Source organism: Sceloporus occidentalis, unplaced genomic scaffold, assembly GCF_023333645.1.
Source record: "Sceloporus occidentalis isolate IW3139 unplaced genomic scaffold, rSceOcc1.0.p SCAF_3, whole genome shotgun sequence".
Lineage (NCBI taxonomy): Eukaryota > Metazoa > Chordata > Lepidosauria > Squamata > Phrynosomatidae > Sceloporus > Sceloporus occidentalis.
Genome location: NW_028316983.1, coordinates 41,584,300 through 41,601,516, shown reverse-complemented (window position 1 = coordinate 41,601,516; position 17,217 = coordinate 41,584,300). Strand labels below are relative to the sequence as shown.

General features: G+C 40.1%; 1 protein-coding gene and 1 non-coding gene across 3 annotated transcripts in view; one reads left to right on the top strand and one right to left on the bottom strand.

Annotated features, from left to right (window-relative positions):
• Positions 1-17,217, top strand: part of LOC149315799 (myosin-7B-like) — a 74,582-nt gene that overhangs the window by 41,573 nt on the left and 15,792 nt on the right. For both annotated transcript variants that reach the window (XM_089514112.1, XM_089514113.1), the window contains exons 19-28: positions 2,248-2,324; positions 6,040-6,127; positions 7,040-7,157; positions 8,954-9,077; positions 10,830-10,966; positions 11,733-11,988; positions 13,485-13,727; positions 14,220-14,396; positions 15,163-15,308; positions 15,781-15,871. In XM_089514112.1, coding sequence (XP_089370238.1) covers positions 2,248-2,324; positions 6,040-6,127; positions 7,040-7,157; positions 8,954-9,077; positions 10,830-10,966; positions 11,733-11,988; positions 13,485-13,727; positions 14,220-14,396; positions 15,163-15,308; positions 15,781-15,871 — 1,457 coding nt within the window. The remainder of the gene's footprint in view (positions 1-2,247; positions 2,325-6,039; positions 6,128-7,039; positions 7,158-8,953; positions 9,078-10,829; positions 10,967-11,732; positions 11,989-13,484; positions 13,728-14,219; positions 14,397-15,162; positions 15,309-15,780; positions 15,872-17,217) is intronic.
• Positions 8,752-8,870, bottom strand: LOC149315800 (5S ribosomal RNA). Its single transcript, XR_016280817.1, has one exon. It is a non-coding gene; the product is annotated as a 5S ribosomal RNA (ribosomal RNA).

Sequence of the window (17,217 nt, the reverse complement as noted above, 5' to 3'; positions counted from 1 at the left end):
AAAGCTTTGTATGGTAGTATATACCATCATTTCCAACATATTTCAAACATTTCTGATCTTGAATAGACAGCTGTCCCTTAGATAGAATATGTGATGAACCAGATAGTAACATAACTGTGCTGTGGAACTTTGGTGACTGAAGTGACAAAGAAGACCTAGGGTGCATCTATACTGTAAAAATAATGCAAGTTGACACCACTTTAACTGTCATCCTACAAAATCTACTCTATAAAATCCTGGGATTTGTTGTTTTGTAAGGTACCAGCAAAGACCTTGCAAAACTACAAGTGCTAGGGTGGAGCTATAGCATTTCTACAGTGTAGATGACCCTAAATATATGCACCTGACTAGTGGGTAAATAGGGAGCTACTTTAGATTAAAAGACAGGAATTATTATCAGGACCAGAATTAAGACAGTACAGCACTGCTTTGAAGACTGGAGAAATAACCAGCCATCACTTAAAATAATAGCAACAAAGATAGAGATAGGTCTGGAGATCAAATTCTATGAGAAAAGACTGAAGGAGTTGTTTATGTTTAATCTGGATAATGAATTATTAAGAGGTGATAAGATTAATGTATTCTGACATCTGAAGAACTGTCACATAGAAGACAGAACAAATTTCTACCACTCCAGTGGGAAGGATTAGAATCAGTGGTTCCAAATTACAAGAAAGAGGATTTCTACTAAATATTAAGAACTTCCTGATGACTTAAGCTGTTAGGCAGTGGAACAGATTGCTTTAGGAGGCAATGGATTCTTTCCTGTTTGGAATTTTTTAAGCAGACTTCATCTTAGGGATGCTGTAGCTGAGGGTTTTTTTTATCATCAACTGTCTGGATAAGATGACTGTTGAATCCCTTCCAATTTTAAGATTCTATTAATTTTCTTATCAGTGGAGATGCCATATGTAAGGAAATAAAAGCAGAGCAAAGCAAATTCTGTTCTTAGAACATAGTGATGACTATTTTTTGAAAAACAAAAACTGAAATATTTTGGCATAATATTGGCTTGCCAAACTAGGTAAACTAAGAGAAGGGGCCCTGGCCCTTTAATGGTTGTTAGAAGAGGAAATTTCAGGAGCTTGTCATGAAAGGAACACCTGCTGAAATTCTGGCCTCTACACAACTATTAAAGGAACAGGAGTCCTGTCCACTATTTGACCTGGCAACCTTGCAAGACTGTACAGTTGCAAACAGATGGGGGATATAAGTAAGGGCAAGGAGATAACAATTGGATGTTAGGGGCTACTGAGCATAAAAGACAAATATGCAGGATGCAAATGGTTCCACTCTGGTCAGCAAAGCCTTGTTGAGACCTCTTGAAGTAATGTGCAACAGATTGCTTCTGTGGATCACCATTTTTTCTTGCAGTCATCAAAACTTTTGTTGATATAGTTTAAAATGCTGATAGTCATGCCCCCAGCCAGAGTTCAAAAATGCAAGTAGTTGTGTTGATCCATATCTTTGTATCTTTATATACGCACACACACCAAAGAACAGCAGTTCATGGCATAATACACTATGTATTTAGGGACAGCTGACAGTACAGGAATAGTGAACTGGCAAAAAGGAGGGCAGTGAGTAGCATTCAGATTTGGTTGGAAAGTCCTCAGATTGCATGAGAATGGGAAAGAAGTACCCACAACAGACCTACAAACAGCATAAAGCACAAGATTTTCCAAGAGTTTCTTTTGCCAAAAGCAGTTATTTCCAAGTCAACAAATCAGGTCTAACACGTTTCATCTCCATCTCCTATACATTATTTCTAAATCTAATGGATCTGTATAGCCTATTGAAGACCAAGCCACCCTGAAATACAGCAGAGATAGCTCCCCCATGCTGTCAAGAATGCAGCTATTCTCAGAAGGAATAGTGAGGTCTGAGGGGATGGCAGATCATGTAACAATCTCTGCTAGCCAACAAACAAACAAGCATGGCACTTCGACCCTTATAGCCCTGGTCCCACTCCACTGCTATGTAATATTGCCACATTTGGCCTTCAGTGGTGTACAGAACATATCCAGCCTTAAGCGGCCTAGATTCCCTGTTTTTCATCTAAGGTGGAGGTTTAAAGAGTAGTTTCAGATGGTTTTTAGAGGTACTTGAAGATTTATGGATAGGAAATAAAGTTATTCCTCCATTCTTGCTTGTTCAAGCAAGAGAGCTGGTCTCCTAGTTCCTGAAAATGAGCCCTTGAAATAAATGGCTAGCATCAAGGTAATGAATTGTCATTTCATTTGTCAGATGATGGAATAAAGACAGGTGGGAAAGAGAAACGTAAGAAGGCAGCTTCATTCCAAACAGTGTCCCAGCTACATAAGGTGAGTTTCTCCTCCTCTCTAAGAGAATAATGTGCTAAATCCTACAGAATTCCATTTAGGATTTTGTTTGTATATAAAGACATGACAGCTCTTTTAGGCAATATTCTAAACTTGACTCAACTATAAAGTGTTGAATCCAGACAGAAATTAAGGGCTTGGCTTTTCTTCTCAGGTGATCCAGGGTGTTCTCTTTTCTTAAGAATGGGATTATTCAGAAATTCACATCTGTAGTCACTCCTTTTGTAGATGGGTGAGAATTTAATTTCAGTTTGTTTTAGTCAGAATGTACCAGTATCTGAAACAATCAAAATAAGGGAGATAGTAAACTTGACAGATTTGTTCATCCTCTAGATATGGGCAAATGTTTTGTTTCTTTTTGAGCAGAATTTACCAAGCATTGCAAAATTTACAAATGGGAAAATCAGAAATGGGCATCTCCTGGAGATCATTATTGTTTAATGCTCAGGAACTGGATGAGAAAGGAAACTCCCCTGGAGAAGAATCTGGTTCTCTATGAGAATGCTTATTTCATCTATGATGATAACGTTGCTACATGGTTCCTGCTGCTTCTCTGTTACTGAGGGAGAGGCAGTTAAGACTTGCAGTGATGTTTAGAGAATTTATTACATGAACATCACTTTAAGTCTGTGCTACTTCTTTCTTCATCATGACTGCGGGAAGGACAATCTTTGGCAAGAAGAAAACCAGTGTGGATTTCACATGGCTGACAGCAAATGGCCCTCTGCCTTTCAGTTCTTAGGAGAGAATTAGCAGGATGTAACTTGTCTCCCGTTGGACCACTTAGAAGCACCCATCTCTTTCTTGTGTTTCTTAGATGAACAATCAAGCTTTCACAATTCAGAATAACATTTCAGACTCCCCCTGCCCTGCTGCCACTACACATTCTGCTCCAAAAAGACAGCTACATTTGGGATAGTCCAATAAAGGGGACATGCAGAGAGTAAAAAAGTTATTATCTAAAACAGGGGTAGGCAACCTTTTTGAGCCAGGGGCCGGGTTGCTGTCCCTCAGACAACTGGGGGGCTGAAGCCAAAAAATAAAATAAATAATTATATATATATATATATATATATATATATATATATATTGGGACAAATTTAGGGCAAAATTTTCAAATGGAGGACACTTTTTTTTAAAAGTGGAGGACATGCGAAAAAATTTGCTGATTTTAAAAAAAATGTTAATGTAAATGCATGTTTCTGAGGCTTCTATAGACAATTGCCCCCGCTTGCCCCACTTGCCCCCCTTGCCCGCCACTTGCCCCCACTTGCTCCCCCTTGCCCACCTCCTCCTGATAGGCCAAAGGCCTCAGGCGAGAGGCCAAAGGCCCCGCGCCCTCCCACGAGAGGCCAAAGGCTCCACGCCCTCCCGCAAGAGGCAAAAGGCCCTGGCGGCAATCGGTGGCAGGACCGGGCTGGGGCCGGTCCCAAGGCCTCACCGGGCCGGATCCGGCCCACGGGCCGTAGGTTGCCTACCCCTGATCTAAAACCACTGAAGGGAAAGTAGCAATTTGTAGATTGGCTAACCTACATACAGCCAGTGATATGTTAGCTTAAAATATTTCTGCCCCAATTACTTCTCTCTCTCTCTCTTTCTTTCTTTCTTTCTTTCTCTCTTTCCCCCTCTTGGATGGGAAGATCCAGATTTTAGAGCAAAAGTACCATGCACTTCCTTGTCTATGGGGAGGTTCCTTTGCTCAGGTTGCGGCACAAGCTTTACATGTAGAAGATTCCAGATTCAGCATCCATTATCTGTTGATGGATGTAGCTCACTAGTGAGCTGGGTCAGTGTATGGGAGCTTCAGATATCCTTGTGTTTTCTTTCCTTAGTCCAGAGTGGGGACTTGAATGTGTGAACATGTATGATACACACACGTGTGTGTGTACACACATCCTTCAGCTAACAAGTGAAATCTCCACTCCTGGAAACTTCCAATAGTAGCAATTTTGCATTAAACTGGCTACAGCATGCCACCAACCCCAGATGTTGTTTTTCCTGAATAAGAAAAGCAATTCAACCCAACCCAACCCAAACTAGAAGGAGACATCCAGTCATTTTTTTTTTAAGTTGGCATTTTCTGCAGCTAGAGGAGCCACTACTGAGTTCTGGTGGCCAAAAAAATGGCCCCTGGAGTTCCTGCATTTGCTTGATTCTACTTTAGCCTTTTCCTTCCCAAGCATTTGATACCTAGTGGTATCAAAATGTGACTGAAAAGAAAAGCACTCAGGGGAAGAGACTGTGAGGAGTTGGAGATGATGCTGAACGAGACTACATGTGAAAGGGATCTAGGAGTCCAAGTAGACTGCAAATTGAACATGAGTGCGATGTGGCAGCTAGCAAGGCCAATGTGATTTTAGGCTGCATCAATAGAAGTATAGTGTCTAGATCAAGGGAAGTAATAGTCCCACTCTATTCTGCTCTGGTCAGTCCCCACCTGGAATATTGTGACCAGTTCTGGGCACCACAATTTAAAAAGGATGTGGAGAAACTGGAGCGTGTCCAAAGGAGGGTGACCAAAATGGTGAAGGGTCTGGAAACCATGTCCTATGAGGAATGACTTAGGGAGCTGGGGATGTTTAGCCTGGAGAAGAGAAGCTTAAGAGGTGATATGATAGCCCTGTTTAAATACTTGAGGAGGGAGCTAGCTTGTTCTCTGCTGCTCCAGAGCAATGGATGCAAGCTACAGGAAAAGAGATTCCACCTCAACATTAGGAGGAACTTCCTGACAGTAAGGGCTGTTTGACAGTGGAACACACTCCCTCAGAGTGTAGTGGAGTCTCCTTCCTTGGAGGTCTTTAAACAGAGGCTGGATAGCCATCTGTCAGGGATGCTTTGATTTAGATTTCCTGCATGGCAGGGGGTTGGACTGGATGGCCCTTGCGGTCTCTTCCAACTCTATGATTCTATGATGATGGTGATGATGATATGTATTTCTTACCCTCCTCTCCCCATGGAATGAGGTGGGAATAAGCTGCAGTCCCCATCCACTCCCTTTCTTCTAAAAAGTACCCCTGCACACACAAAGTGATTGGGGAAGAAGATCTAGCATAAAATAACTACCACAATTGTGTCCCTCTTTCATCCAACAATATGTGTTGGAGAGATAAAAGAGGCTGCTACTTTTTTCCTCCTGACTTATTAGAATGTCATTATTGATTTATTCTAGAGATGTAACTCAGTGGAAGCTGGACCACACAGCCACTGGAAATCTTGAGGGCTGAAAAAAAGCATATTTGAAATAGTTATCTCCCGCCTTTCACTTAAAAGCTTCCAGGGAAGCTAACAGGTTATGACATCCAGTTAAGAAACAATTGAAAATGCAATATGAAAAATAAAATAGAAACATCATAGCATGCATGAAAAAAGGAGCTAAGAATAAAATAGTCTCCATCTAGTTCCTAAAGACCATTAATAAATGTGGCATTGTGTGGGCCTCCCTGGGATGAGAACTCTGTAAGGGGTGGGGGTACCATAGTTGAAAAGGCCCTTTCCTCAGTCTGACTGATTTCTGACTGCAGTGATATCCTAAGGAGGACCATGGATGAAGACTGTAATAACGAGGCAAGTTATTAGCAGGTTGCCCAGACACTCATGCTATATAGAGGTTGAAAGGTTAAAATCAAGATTGGAAGTGACTTCAGAAATGGACTTATAACCAGGGAAAGCTATTCAATCCTTGATGTCTGCCTTACAGGAAAACCTGAACAAACTGATGACCAATTTGCGTGCCACCCAGCCCCATTTTGTCCGCTGCATCATCCCAAATGAAACAAAGACTCCAGGTACACACTTACAAAGAATATGAAGGCTAGTTTGGCCAGGAAACAGTCTATATGCAAGATGCTGTTCATTCGTTATCTCTTAGAAGCTTTTTTGTTGTGACCAACATGTGAAATGGCTTATCATTACTGAGGCTAGACCAGGCTTGTCAGACTGTATCCAGGCTGGGGCTCTTATAACTTTAATCCTTAAAAGATCTTGGAGTAGGACGAGATCCTGTAAAGCTCCATCAAGCAGGATGAAGGTCTGTGTCCTTCCCATGTTTCAGCTGTAGCCACCTCCTCCCAACATGGATATTGCCATGCTGGAGGAACCTTTGACGACAAGAGCAGAACTCAGTGTTCCTGTACGTTCCTCCTCCTGCTTCTACCAGTGAAGCCACAGCTTATTAGAGGGATAAATGTGGCTGAAAGTTGGGGTTTGAAAGTGATAGACAACTACCTTCATCCTGCTAATTGCCTTTTACCATATTTCATCCTGCTCCAAGATCTGTTAAGAATTATAGTTACAGGAACCCCATCTTGATCCTATCTGGCAACTTTAGTGGATCCTAATTACAGTGAGACTTAGGCCTGAATCTTGTTGTTAGTTCCACCCAGAATAGATCCATTGAATCTGCTCACAATCAACAATTGATATGAGGATCTATTCTAGAATTCAGACCTAAATAAAAATGTGTTTAGAATCAGGCTCACTTGCCATATTTCCCCCTTCCCACCATTTTGCATTCCATCAATGAAATTAATACATTTTATTCTGTATATGTGTATTATTTTTTATTTTATTTTTTTAGATTTAAATAGGTGCAAACACTTCAAAAAATGCTTCTGAAATTGTTGTTGATATTATTTTTAAAGTAAACTGAAAGTTGGTGAGAAGTGTCAGGAGGCATCCTTTCTTTCTGTTCTCTGCAGGCGCCATGGACCCCTTCTTAGTCCTGCATCAGCTACGATGTAATGGTGTGTTAGAAGGTATCCGTATCTGTAGGAAAGGGTTTCCAAACAGAATCCTCTATGCTGACTTCAAGCAGCGGTAAGTCATTTTTCCTCTCACCTGTGATGGGCACTGGTAATTGTCCCCAGCAAGAGAATCAGGGTTGCTGTATGCATGTCTGCAAGCCTGGTGTACTGTTCTGGAACTTGGTTTCTGCCACAGAATATGACCCACTGAGGTGGATCTGTGGTACAAATGTATGTCATTTCATTTCAGTTTAACTGCTCTAGTTTCTTCAGACGGAATTATAGGAACTGTAGGGAGAAGTGCCAAGAATTCTGTCACAAGTCTGAGTTTTCAAGTTACCCTGGTAACTTGAGTTTCCAGGGTCTTGTGAGAAAACAGAATGATTATTACATAATTTAAAGCTTGTATTCTATTTTACAGAAAGTTTGTACCCTTCATGGTTTTTTGGGGGAAAAACTGGAGATCTTGGGGGGGGGGGGCTGCCTTTTGTATGCTGCCTTTTCCTGAGATAAGAAGACAAAGACATTTCTGGAAAAATACTTTAAACAACCTGCCAAGTAACAAGACTAGACATTTAGGAATAGACTCATAGAGTTGGAGAGGGCCATGCAGGCCACCTTTTACAATCTTCTTCCTCATGCAGGAAATCCAGAGATGGATCATCCCCTACAGATAGGCTCTCCAGCTTCTAGATTCCTAAAGCCTCCTGTATCCCACTAGGTCCATTAGAAAGGGGAGCTTCAAGTGCCATTTAACAGGGCAAGCAAGGCCCTCCTTGCGAACATATCATGAGTATGCATCCAAATGTATATTGGTTATAATTTATGCATTTCATTCTACTGCCATCCTTAGCTTCATTAAAATACCACTGCATGATATGTTTAAGGGAGACTCATCTCAAATGTCACTGGTAGTTTTCAGTTGAACAAAAGAAGTTGGGTTGAGATCTGAAAGGATTTCTTTGAAAGGATTTTTTTGGGGGATTTGGGTAACCCAGTAGGGAGTATTGTTGTTTTCATTAATGGCCTAAAACCAATTACTAGTCCCTGCTAGAGCCATGAACTACCGAATGTTAAGTCAACACTTACATAAATTATTTTCATTCTTTGTGTCTACTCCTTTAGGTTAGAATTTCTAAAGCTATCTCTGTTTTATTTTATATTTCCAATAAGAATGGATGGCAATTTGATTTTGACTGTTTTTTAAAAATGATTTTTCCAAAATTTGTGACGTTCTTTTTATTCAGGATTGAAAGGAGTTGAATAAAAAGTAAAACAAAACAAAAACCCAAACCAAACCAAACCAAACCAAACTTGAACTGAAGTTCACAAATCTGTTCAGTCAGACAAATCTGAGTGCTTACCTTAATAGTTTGGGTTTTCACATTTCTTTTCTAACTCATCTTGGTTTGGTACCATAGCCATATCAGTCACACAGGTAAGGCTAGCAAAGAAATTTTGTGATCGAGGCACAACAGTGAATACATGCCCTTCAAATCAAGATGCGTAGTAGCCAAAGTCAACCTGAGGCAGAGGATATCACAAGCATCGTTTCCCCACCAGCACTAAAGATAGAATCATGAGAAATTAAATAGCAATTCTTTGCCTTTTCAAGACACTACTGATTCTATTCTCCCAAAAGAGCTACAAAGTTAGTTGTTTTTTTAAGCCTACAGCACCCAGTATTCCCAGGCGGTCTCCCATCCAGGTACTAACCAGGCCCAACCCTGCTTAGCTTCCAAGATCAGACGAGATCGAGCGTGTTCAGGGTGGTATGGCCGTAGGCTCAGAAGTTAGTTTTTAAAGAAGGAAAGACTTTTGATTCTCCACATTTCCTCCTGGATGTATTAGTGTCCTGTATCTTTATAGCTACCGTATCCTGAACCCTGCTGCCATTCCTGATGACAAGTTCGTGGATAGCAGGAAAGCCACTGAGAAGCTATTGAATTCCTTGGAGCTTGACCCTACACAGTACAAATTTGGGCACACTAAGGTATGCGGTGTGCAAATAGAATTTTATGAGTTGACTATCTTGCTGTGACAGGAAATGAAAGCCACAAATGGAAATAATATGTATGCATAAACCTAAGTTTATAAATGCTTCCCTTTACAGCAGCTCTGCTTTAGAGACTTATCTCATAACAAAAGAAAGCTGAAAGGCTTCAAGAGAGAAGCGGCTTTCTTCTTGCCTCTCCACATGCAATTGAAGCACTTCCATTCTCTTCCTAAGGGAAACAGTCATAAAAGTGTGTCTTTTGCCATGCTGGAAAAGTCTATTCTGCAAAAGGCATGCTTTTACGACCATCTCCCTCTCGAAGTAGAATGAATGTATTTCCATGGCATGCAGAGAAGCAAGGGGGAAGCCACTTCTCTCTCTCTCTTGGCATTCTTTTGGCATGTGATAAGTTTCCGCTCTCCAGTGTTATCCTGTTTCACATTTCTTGTTCAATATGTACAACATGGTCATTTATCTACAATAAATTTTCACAAAAGTCAGTGATTGTTCTCCAAAGCAAATTTCTTGTGTTTTGCTATGAGAATTTGAATGGCTTTGGTCTTAATTTGCTTTAATACAGTATAAGTTTGTATTGCATTACTCTATCTATAGTTGCTACCTTAAATTTGTTTATTTTGATTCTGTAAACGAGTCTGAGGAATTTTGCTGAGGGTGGTATTCAGTCATATACCTCTTTTGGGGTTCTATGGGGCCAACTGTAATTGAATATTGCAAACAGAATTGCACTTTAAATCTCAGTATACATTTTAAACAACAATAAAAATTATATATTGAAATTGACACATATACACTGTCTCAAAAGTTCCATGCATCCAGTTAGGTGCCAATACAGGACTTGATTACAGGACTCTTCTGCCTATGCTGCTTATTATTTCTGCAATATTTGGTGCAGTCTTAATGCACTAAATTAAAAAAAAATAGTACAAAATAGAATCAAATGCAATATAGAAATTATACAGCTAAGCTTTTACTCTTTTTTTTTTTATCTCCTAAATGCACAACTGAAAATATCACTACCTTACTCAAACAGAAATGGAACTACTCTTTAGTCCTGGCAACTGCTGGTCCTCTCCAGTTCTCCTCTTCCTTTTCAACTCACCTAGCAAGTACAGTCTGTTCCTTAGGTTTAGTCACCCACTGGGCCAAATGCTGAATATCACACTACACTGTTGCAATGCTATTATTCCACTTTAACTGCTATGGCTACCTTCTGTAGCATCCTGGGATTTATGCTTTGGATGGGGGATATTTAGAATGCTCAGCCAGAGAGTTCTTAGGCCTTACTAAACTACAAAGTCCCAGAATTCTACAGGAGGCAGCTATAGTAGTTAAAATGGAATAATAGTGCTATAACAGTGTTCTCTCTCTCTCTCTCTCTCTCTCTCTCTCTCACACACACACACACACACACACACACACACAGTGGGAATGTAAGCACTTTTTAGATATCTTAACAAAATTATATTGGGAAGGTAATTACTACTTGCAGGTAACTAACTATTTGCAATGCTATATGCTTACTTGAGTATAAGTCCTATTGAAAATAGCAAAATGTACTTCTGAGAAGAGATGCTTATGATTTTCCTATAAGGATAAGATAGTTTCTAGTGCCCTTTAATCTGGGAACATAATTAATCACAACATAGGCTAGAAATTAGGATCAGGAAACAGAAAATTTAATACCCCAAACCATATCTAGTCACTTTCACAAATTTTCCTTCTTTTCAGGTGTTTTTCAAAGCTGGCATGCTGGGTACTTTGGAGGAGATGAGAGATGAACGTCTGGCCAAGATTATCACCTTGCTGCAGGCTAGGATGCGGGGACGTCTGATGAGAATTGAATATGGCTGGATTATTGGTAGAAGGTATGGCAACAGGCAAACCTTTCCACAGGCTCTCTCCAAATGCACTATTTCCAGTGTCTGGTTCACCACAGATGTTGAGGGATGTCCTATGTCTGATCTTGGTCATTAATTTACAACAGTGGTGCACAAGTTCAGTAGATCCAGGGTGCACAATTTTACTTTCATAGAACATGTTGCAGGTCACACCACTTGTTGCTGTTGCACTGCCAAAATTGTTCCACCAGAAAAACTTTTTAAAGCCCACTAATGGCAGAACTTTTTACAGTTGGGCACCAAAATTTGGCTGCAAACAGCAAAGGCCTATAATCAACTTTTGGGTGAGGGCTTGGTTGCTTTCAATGTCTTTTCCCAGTTTGCTGCTAAATTTCAGAGGTACATTTTGTCATTTCAGCAGCATTGTTTTCTGGGTGGGCTCATGTACTACTAAAACAGCCTTGGGGGATCTGTGAGTGACCATGGCAATTTGTTGGCCACACTGATTTAGAAAAGAAAAAAAAGTCCTTAGTTCATTAGTTTTAAGTTTCAGGATGAAAAAAATCCAGTGCTAAGGATCTGTTTATCAGAAATAATTTGTACGAAAGCTACAGCCTATTATATTGAGGTTGTCTGTATACAGTATCTCTTTTTTGTGGGAGTCTTCAGCTAACTGACCAGAGCTGCAGGTAGGAAAATGAATCTACCTGGTTTGATATGGGTAGTGACGACAGTAGGGGTGTCCACCAGATAGCAGAACATAGTTCCCAATGTGCTTTGTTCATTTCCTTAGGGATGCCCTCTATACCATCCAGTGGAATATCCGTGCTTTCAATGCCGTGAAGAACTGGACCTGGATGAAGCTTTTCTTCAAGATAAAGCCTCTCCTAAAGTCAGCTCAGACAGAGAAAGAAATGGCCACTCTCAAAGAGGAGTTCCAGAAGCTCAAGGAGGCTCTGGAGAAGTCGGAGGCTAAACGGAAAGAGCTGGAAGAGAAGCAAGTCAGCATTATCCAGGAGAAGAATGATCTGTCACTGCAGCTTCAAGCAGTGAGTAATCTATATCATTAATTCCTCCAAATGTGGCATAGATACTGCTGTATGTTGAAATTATATATCTAGCCTTGATGTTTTCCACTGAAATCCTTTAAATTGGGTATCAGAAACATTTGGTCCTCCATGTGTTGTTGGACAGCAATACCTACCAGCTTTATCCTTAGTGGTGAGGCATGGTAGGAGTTGAAGCCCAATAATATCTGGTGAGACACATGATTCCCATCTTTACTTTAAACAGCAGGCATCAAAAATGAGTAATAAAGACAGAGACTAGATGTTATAAGAGCCACTGAAGACTTGTTGGCTCAAACTTGCATTACAATAACATACAGTAAAATCAAATAAGTAGCTTTTATGTTGTCTCAAAATGTTTAACGATAAGCCACCATGAATCCCAGTTTGAGAGAAAAGGCAGGGTATAAAGAGATGGATAGATGAATGGACTGTAATATACATCACGAACATGAATTAGTCCCAGTTTATCTTATGCACGCATGCTTACAAATGGACGGGACAGAAAGCAGTGTCACAGACACTGATTTGCTTTGCCATTCAAATTATCTTTATACTTGTATGTCCCTGGTATTGCTGGCCAAGCTAAAAAAGGGTGTTGGAATTGGAAAAGACAGGACACCATTGCATTTCAGAAATGTGTCTAGAAGCAAGAAATTTCCTTCACAGCTTTTATCTACTTCTTCTATTCTCCAAATGTTCTCCAGCTTTGGGATTAATAATTATTCAGAAGCAAGTCTTCAGAAATATATACTTGTCATAGGATAGGATAGTTAAAGGAACAGGGATATTATAGTACAGTAGAGATTAGTAATCATCAGACAGAAAATAGCTGCCAAGGAAAAGGGATGATTACTGATGCAAAGTACCACAATCCTACTCATTATGTCTTGGCATTATACTTGGAATCTCCTTTCCTCGGTCTTCAAGTTTGCATGGTTTGTTATTTAAAGTGGAAGATGGAGAATAGGAAGTAGTCAAGTGCAGTGAGACTCTACTTTTAACTTCCAAAGGTATAGATAAGTATTATCTTTATACTGTACCTTACCCACCACATACATTTAGTGATGAAAAGAATATTCAAAAACATTGGGGAAATGATTGAAAAATGAATCTCTCTTCTGCCGGCAAACCCTCATAACAAGAATACTAGACAAGTAAAAATCTTCACAGTTCGATACTAGTATTTTCTGTCCAGTAAATAACATTTTTGTGGAGAAAATATTTTGTGTGCAAAAAAAAGCATACACAGTTTTTGTACACAGTGAGTCACGAACTGTGACTAGTCTTTAGAAACTCCACAGTTTTCAATGACTTTCTTACAACGAGGCGAAAGATGGTAAATCTATTTGGTTTTGCCTGCAAGAACAAAATTTATGAAAGCTTACATCCCTAAATATATTTTATATATGCATCTCATGAGTGTAGCAGCCAATTGACTGTCATGGTAAAGTACTGGTGCTGGACATTCTTCACAGGAGCAAGACAACTTGGCTGATGCTGAAGAACGCTGTGATCTCTTGATCAAGACCAAGATCCAGCTGGAAGCTAAGGTGAAGGAACTGATGGAACGTCTTGAGGATGAGGAGGAGATGAATTCAGACCTGACCTCTAAGAAGCGAAAGCTGGAGGATGAGTGTGCTGAGCTAAAGAAAGATATTGATGACCTAGAGATCACATTGGCCAAGGTGGAAAAGGAAAAGCATGCCACAGAAAACAAGGTAAAAATACATCTGCAAATAGACAAGCAGTTTTAGTGGGGTAATTCTGCAGACCAGATAAAGATAACAATATCTTTATCCCCCTGTGTATGTGCCCTAGGAATTTGCACCAATTTAAGCTGCTTGCCACATTTACGTACTTATAAGAATGGCAGATACAGGGGCTCAGCAGCAACTAGGGTAGTTTCCTAAGAAACACTGGTCACCTGCAGTTTTTAAAAAATAATTCAGAAGAATCAAACACTATTACAAGGAGAGAAATCATCACCATCTTCAGTTCAGTTCAGTTCATCAGTTCTGTAGAACAACTGGGATGTATGGGGCAGCAAAGTAGCATTATTTCCTCCTCTTTTTATCTTATTTGGTGGGGATTTTTTTAAAAAAGAATGTTTCCATCTTCTGTGATTGACATTATTATTGCTATGATTTGTCAAAGGCCAGATGTTTACTGGTGTCCACTTTACCATATTATCCATATATCCATCATCCTAGGTGAAAAACCTGATTGAAGAAATGGCTGCTTTGGATGAGGTCATTGCTAAGCTGACCAAGGAAAAGAAGGCACTGCAGGAGGCCCACCAGCAAGCTCTGGATGACCTTCAGGCTGAGGAGGACAAAGTCAACACTCTGACCAAGGCCAAAGTCAAGCTGGAGCAGCAAGTGGATGATGTGAGTTGATGAATGTAAAATTCTGTGATGTCAGTGCAAACTCCTATGCTGACAGAAGAATATTCTGAATCTACACTATATCTGTATATTGGTATATAATTAGAGTGGAGAAATTTGTGTCCTAGACATTTTTTTTATTATACCTTTCATAGGCTCCAGCCAGAATAGCAAATAGTCTAGGATTATGGGGTTTTTAGTACAAAGTATCTGGAAAGAGATCTGTCCCTCATCTATATGAAGGAGATCTTGCTAGAGCCTTGCTAGAGAGTAGATGAATGCAGGAGTTTAGTTAGCAATGCTGTGTTAGTAAAATCGTGATCATTATGATCATCATCAGATGCTTAAACAATAGCTGGTTGTTGAGTGCCTTGCAATGTGTGCTCTATCTTATATATGTTCCTTTATTTAAATAACATACTGAGGGTGGGTGATTTTGTAAGCCAGGGATAAGACCCATACAACTTGTAGATGTGGTCAAACTGAAAATCTCAGTAGTCCTAGCCAGCATAACCTATGGTGAAGAATGCTAGGAGCTGCCACCCAATCACATCTGGGGGAAGCCTTCACATCCCCCCCCCCCACAAACTTTCTAGCTGGATGCTGACAAGGATGAGTTTCTAAACCAGGAGCCTCCTTATAAGAAGGTGCATCTTTGTAGTTGGATACAATGTGAAAGGGAGGAAGAGACAAATGGAATGGGTTGAGCAAAACCAGTCATGTGGATTTTTTATTTCACTCTCCGTCACCTATCCTTTTTGCTCTGAAGCTTGAAAGTGCCTTAGAGCAAGAGAAGAAGATACGAATGGACCTGGAAAGAGCAAAGCGCAAGCTAGAAGGTGACTTGAAGCTGACTCAGGAATCTGTGATGGATCTGGAGAATGACAAGCAGCAACTAGAGGAGAAACTCAAAAAGTAAGAACTGCATTTTATGAAACCTATTCCTTACAATAAAATAGTGGGTTGAATAGGCTGCACCTCTGCTTGATAATATGCTAATAGCAGAGATGGCTCAAGAATGGAGAATTAGGACATGCCCGTCTTGCCTAGGATTTTCTCCACATCTGAAAGGAACCTTCAGTTACTGGGTCAAGTAAGAGGTATGGAAAAAGGATAAGAGAAGAAGTTATGCAGGAAAGACACTTAGGAGCTTAATTCAGAATTCTGCCATCTAGAAAAGGAAAACAGTATTAAGGAGTGAATCTGTTTTTTCCTGAGATCCCCCAGCCCTCTAACCAAGTGGTTACTAGGATATGTTCAACAAGGAAGTAATCTGAACCAGGAAAAATCCTTTATTCCTTCCTCATTTTCCTCACAATGGAAAATACAGAGAATCCAGTGAATCCCAGTCACAGTCATTATAAGTGGTTTGTATTTTCTTTCATAGGAAAGATTTTGAAATGAACCAATTAAATTCAAGAATTGAAGACGAGCAAGTCCTTGCAACTCAACTGCAGAAGAAAATTAAAGAACTGCAGGTAAAACTCTGAGGACTTTCAAGGCCACAGCGGAACTATTGTCTAGAATTCAGGCTAAGAGTTGAATAAACCCAGTATAAGGAATTCTCAGAAGGAAGTACATTGCTGAAGAATGGAGTTTTCTTAGCACCCAGCCAGGAGTTTAGCTACAAGGGATTCTGCATCCCTGAATTAAATTTTCCTTCAGTTTCCAAATGTCTACCATTGCAGTAACTTGAAACATCAGTTCAGCATTTAGAAATAGCGTTAAGTATCCAAAGAAAAGGGGCAAGCAAAGAGCTCAAGGGAATGTGAACATAGCAAACATGAGTTCTAAGTCTGAGCAATTTTCGATGTGTCGTGCTCTGTAATGCTAGAAACTTGGGGTCTGAAGAAAAAATATTTGATACGGCAGAATTATTATTTGGGGGCAGTGCCCTAAATTTGCTCCATTCCCCAACTACATATTTGCCTCTATCAGTATATTGTCTGGACATGACTTTGGGTGGTCTTTGCCCTTTTGATTGTGAGCCATCATGGTAGTGCTTTGCAAACTTCTTCAGCAGCTTTGAAAAAGACCTCCTTTGCTGAAAGGTCACACCAAAGTGTTTCTTTTTTTCTGGACCTGCCTCAGAGAGAGACCAAGTAAGATGATAAATTGAAATCAGTCATACAACCAGCTCAAGCAGGAAGCATTAGCTTCACTCTGTCATCTTAGTTTCACTCAGTTATATCACATAGCCAAACCTGATTGCTGTGGCATCATAACATTCACTATTCAATCACAGAATGTATGGGAAAGACACTAATTGGGAAGGCAGTGCTGGGAATAGACCGAATAACAGGCACCAAAAACTATAAAAACTATAAATATTCACATCAGGGGGTGAATAAAATTTGGGGAGCCATCTAAGCATTTCTTTTATACCTGAAAACAAAATGGTCAAAGGTTCAGGGCAACTCTTGAGAAATGTACAGCAGTCTATCACAGTGCAGATGTTCTTAGTCATGTCATATTGAGATAGTCCACTTAGTAGATGGAGCCTCAGATAGAAGCAGTTATGAGTCACTCGCTATGTTTAACGTGAAGAAGAGAAAACTGAGAGTCATATTTAAATTCCTGAAGGGATAGAGTGAGCTTGTTTTCTGCTGCTCCAGAGACTAGGATACAAACTGATAGATTCCCATTACAAGAAAAGAGATTTCGCCAAAACATTAGGATTGAATGAACTGCTTGACAGTGGAATAGATTGCGTCAGAGGGTGGTGGACACTCCTTCTTTGGAACTCTTTGAACATAGATTGGATGGTTATCTTTTGGGAGTGCTTTAGTTGTGTATTTCTGCATAGTGAGAGGTTGGATTAGAT